We start from the raw sequence: 4,267 nt of genomic DNA, 5'->3' as shown, positions 1-4,267 counted from the left end.
AAGGCCTTCTATAATCCTCTCTTAGTGTGTGTAGTAATTTTATATATATAGTTAGTAGCTAGTAGGGATAGTTTATACTTAAGCACCTACTAGCTAAGCATTTCTAATACTACTCTAATTACTTAGCTATTTACTTATTAGAGAGTTGTTAGGTCTACTTATATATCCTACTATATGCCTCTGTTTTATAGTAGGTGGAAGGACACTAGGTTGCATAGCAGGTCTAGGCAAATTGCCACATCTATAAGGGTGACCTTAGTTGTCCTAGCTCTACTCCTTAGGAGTAGATTAATTAATCTATATCCTCTAACTAGCACCTTAGAATTCCTAGCCTATATAAAGTCTCTAGGCAATAGCTGTTAGAAACTATAGACATAGTTAGGGTTATTAGTAATATAATAGGTAGAACCTAAGTTAAGTATAAATAACTTCTATAGTAGATAGTTAGCAGCGTCCTATTAGTTTACTACACTAAGCACTGCTTTAATATTAGTAATTTCTTAGCCTTCTAGTTAATTATCTAGGATTTCTAGGGTAGGGGTGTATAAGTGCTTTACTACTAGTATTCTTAATTAGCTCTTGCTTTATATATAAAGTAGCCCTTAAAAGGTAATATCTTTCTTATACTTAAACTTAATAAGTTTAGAAATAATCTTATTTAGTTTCTACTACTTAGGAGCTCTATCTTAATTAATATAGTAGTAATCCTATATAGAGTAGTGTTGTCCACATACAGGGTATTTTACTCCTCTAGTAGAAGCAGGCTCTTAATCTAAAGGCTGCTTAAGTATAGTAGTTTTCCTACCTGCTATACATTAATATTAAGGTCTGCCCTAGTTAGATAGCATGCTAACAGCATGTTAGGCATCCCCTTTATAGCTCTAGGAGGCTGCACCCCCTTTAGTAAGAAATACTATATTATTAGCTACAAAGGCCTTATACTGCCCTAATCTAAGGGGATAATTTATTATTATATACTCTTAGTAGCGTTTTATTATCTCCTTCTAACTTATACTAGATTTAAAGTGTCTACTATCTTAAAAGCTTGTAGCCTAGATAGGCGTAACCCTATTTATAGCTGTTAGGAAGTCCTTTCTTATTACATTTAATTATAATAATTTAGTAACTTTGTATATCTCTGCTTCTATAGCTACCTAGTTATACTTAGCTAGCTAGGTATCCTATTGTGACGTGCTTCTTATTAGCTTAAGTGCTAAGAGGTATCTATCTTAGGCTTATTCTTGTTTAATTTATTTATTAACCCTAATAGTAAGTTGTAGGTCTGTAATCTACTATTATAGTAGTTTCTTAGGAAGACAGCATGTGTGTAGTAGATATAGTAACACAGTTAATTAGATAAATATAATAATATACTAAAGGCTTACTTCCTCCTTCTTATATTTATATTAATTATTCTTGTATTGTTTAAGGAGTACTTTATAGTACTTAAGGTCTTCCTTAAATGCCTTCTAGCCTATTATTAATAGCTTAGTTAGCCTTAATAGTATGTTAGTATTTGCAGCTAGCGCGTAGTTAGTAATAGTTAGAGCCCTTAGCAAGAGTAGCTTTAATAGTAGTAGTATAGTTGTCTTTAGGTTGATCTTGTCCTAGATATTGCGCAACAGGCATCTCGCATGTAGCTGCGCGAGCCAGCCAGTCTAGTCGGCTTGGTCCCTGAGGACTGTTGTTGGGTCGCGGTACGCTGGTTGCGCCATTTTGATTGCGGCAGTGAGGTTGCGGCAGTGAGGTTGTGGCAGTGAGGTTGCGGCAGTGAGACTCTTAATTGTCAGATGCTCATACTGTGAGCCAGAGTATGTGCTTAACGAGATCTTAGGTGGTATAATGATATTAATAATCATGGCGATCGTGTTGCCGTCAGCGTCGTGCTGGTTGCTACAGGATTGAAGTGGGGGGGGAATTAGCGCTGTTCGCGGCCGCCGGTGTGCGGGCCAATCAGGAGTTGCCAGGTCTCGCTTAATCAACCTGGCAACTGCTGATTGGCTGCACGACAGGTCCCTGCTCTATTGCGCAGATCCGACCTCTCGCCGCTCGCTCTTATCTGACAATAACATGTAGCAGCTTTGTTAGCTACCTATAGGTTAGCAACTTAGTTATGCACTAAAACTAGTAAATACGCTATTAACTCTGTGCCTTTAGTAAGCTGATTAAGAGCTTTAATTATTACAGTTAGCAAGCTATTAGCGTGTCTGTTAATCCTCTCGTAAATTAGCTTTAATTAAGACCTAAATCTGTAAAGTTATAAGACTTTGTTCTTATAATCTTTCTCTAGCATATTTCCTCCTTAGGTATAGCGCCATGCTTACCTAAGTATTGTCATTATAATCTCCTAAAAGAGAGGATAAGAATGGTGTGCTTACAAAGCCTGTATCTCCTCTTGTTCTTAAGATATGCTGTTCTTTATTTTTAGTAACTAGAAATGTTCTAGACCCTCTGCTTACAAACAGAGTAGCCTACTCTGTAAGATACTTACGTATATAATTACACATGCACCTATGTAATCTTGCTTATATATGCAGCAATACTAAGCATAGATTACTAAGTAGACCTACCTACATCGGGAAAAGTTTTTCGAAATCTGGCCCAGACTGGCTGTTGCTGACAGTCGTGGCATGGTCGTGCAACAGCTGTTCAACAGCCCTAACAGCCCTAATTTGCGCCTAACAGCCCTAATTTCGCACTAATGTTGCTAATAGCTAAAACACTAAGTGCCTATATTTAATAAACTTAAAATAACGTTGCAATGATGTTGTATAGCTACCCTTAGTTCTACTAACGTAGATTATTACTAAGCTAGCTATATCACTAAACTAGCTATTTTCTCTTAGCACAACTAACACAAGTTACTGCAACTACAACTACTTGCTATTAAATAGTGACCTAGTATACTGCGTGCTTGCATTAGATTTAGAAGATGTTTCTGCACCCTCCTAGCACGTTCGTGCGTTGTGTCCAGTCTTGCTGCAGTTCCCACAGCGCTGAACAGTTGACTGAGCTCCTACCTAGTTGACCACCTCCACCCCGAGTCTTCTTAGATGGCTGAGCTGCTACATACGCCTCAGCAGCTACCCGCGATGCTGCTAGGCCATACTTAAGTGTGCCACCATGCTGAATCTGCTTTCTCTTACGCAATTTTCTCTTAGTTATTACTACTAATTACTCTTTAAGCTCTCGCACACAGGCCTTAATAAGGATGTTTTTATATAGCATCTCTTTAGCCCCTTTTATAAGGTTTAAGAACCCCTCTTACACTATATTTAGTAATTATTAGAAGGAGTTACTTATAACGTACTCTATCACCGAGCTGGTCATATCACCAAACTAGTCACTTAAAATCCCACCAAAAAACACAGAAACCATACCCCTGCATCTCAATAACTACTTAATAGAATCTTCTAAAAACTTCAGAATAGAGCTGCATCTATACTAATAAGACTGTTTAAAAGTCTTAGAGTGCTTAGCCCTATATTGCAGATGTTGTTTAGAAGATACTAAAATACAGGGGTAGCTACAGGCTATCTTAATATCTATACTAGCTATTAGTCTAAGACTTTTAAATAGTTTTATTAGTATAGATGCAGCTCTATTCTAAAGTTTTTAGAAGATTTCATTAAGTGGTTATTAAGATGCAGGGGTATAGTTTCTGTGTTTTTTAGTGGGATTTTAAGTGACCAGTTTGGTGATATGACTGGCTCGGTGATAGAGTACGTTAAGCTTAGATTAAGACCTAAACTTATATATATTGCTTAGTATCTTAGATTACTATAGTGTTTTAGGTAGAGGTATTACTAGTAACGTACCTCACGGGCGAGTGGCCGGCCCGGGCGAGTGTCCGGATTTTGCCAAGACCACACCAAACTTCAACTTGTCTTGCATATTACAGCAAGTTACTGCAAGTTACTGTAACTTACAGTATACAGCACTAATCTACAGTATCTTGCGCATCTTTTATGCACGTTCGCGCGTTGTGCCCTGCCTTACTACACCTGCTACAGCGTTGTAAAGACTGAGTGCCTGGTTTAACGCGCCTCTTCTTGCTTGCCTTCTTCCTATCATCACGGGCTTCAAACTCCTTTAGGGTAGTTAAGCGCACTCCTTCACTAACAGTAAGAGTCCCCTCCCTCTAGATCCGCTTCCTCTTGTGTGATTTACGGCGTGTGGCGGCCTCATTAGCAGCTTGAAGCTCTGCGACCTGGTTGCGCACTAAAACTAGTGAATGCGCCATTATCTCTGCGCCCTTAGTAAGCTA

At 38.3% G+C, this 4,267-nt stretch overlaps 1 protein-coding gene across 1 annotated transcript; it reads right to left on the bottom strand.

The window, feature by feature from the left end:
- Positions 1 to 2,851: 2,851 nt before the first annotated feature.
- On the bottom strand, positions 2,852 to 3,165 carry M421DRAFT_79117 (uncharacterized protein; the record flags this gene model as incomplete). Its single annotated transcript, XM_033597457.1, has 2 exons — positions 2,852 to 3,016; positions 3,088 to 3,165. Coding segments are annotated over 2 exons (243 nt in total), but the record flags the coding sequence as incomplete, so codon positions are not given.
- Between the last annotated feature and the right edge of the window lie 1,102 nt (positions 3,166 to 4,267).

Source organism: Didymella exigua, assembly GCF_010094145.1.
Source record: "Didymella exigua CBS 183.55 unplaced genomic scaffold M421scaffold_91, whole genome shotgun sequence".
Lineage (NCBI taxonomy): Eukaryota > Fungi > Ascomycota > Dothideomycetes > Pleosporales > Didymellaceae > Didymella > Didymella exigua.
Note: the sequence above shows the minus strand (reverse complement) of the source record. Positions and strands in the feature narration are given on the sequence as shown.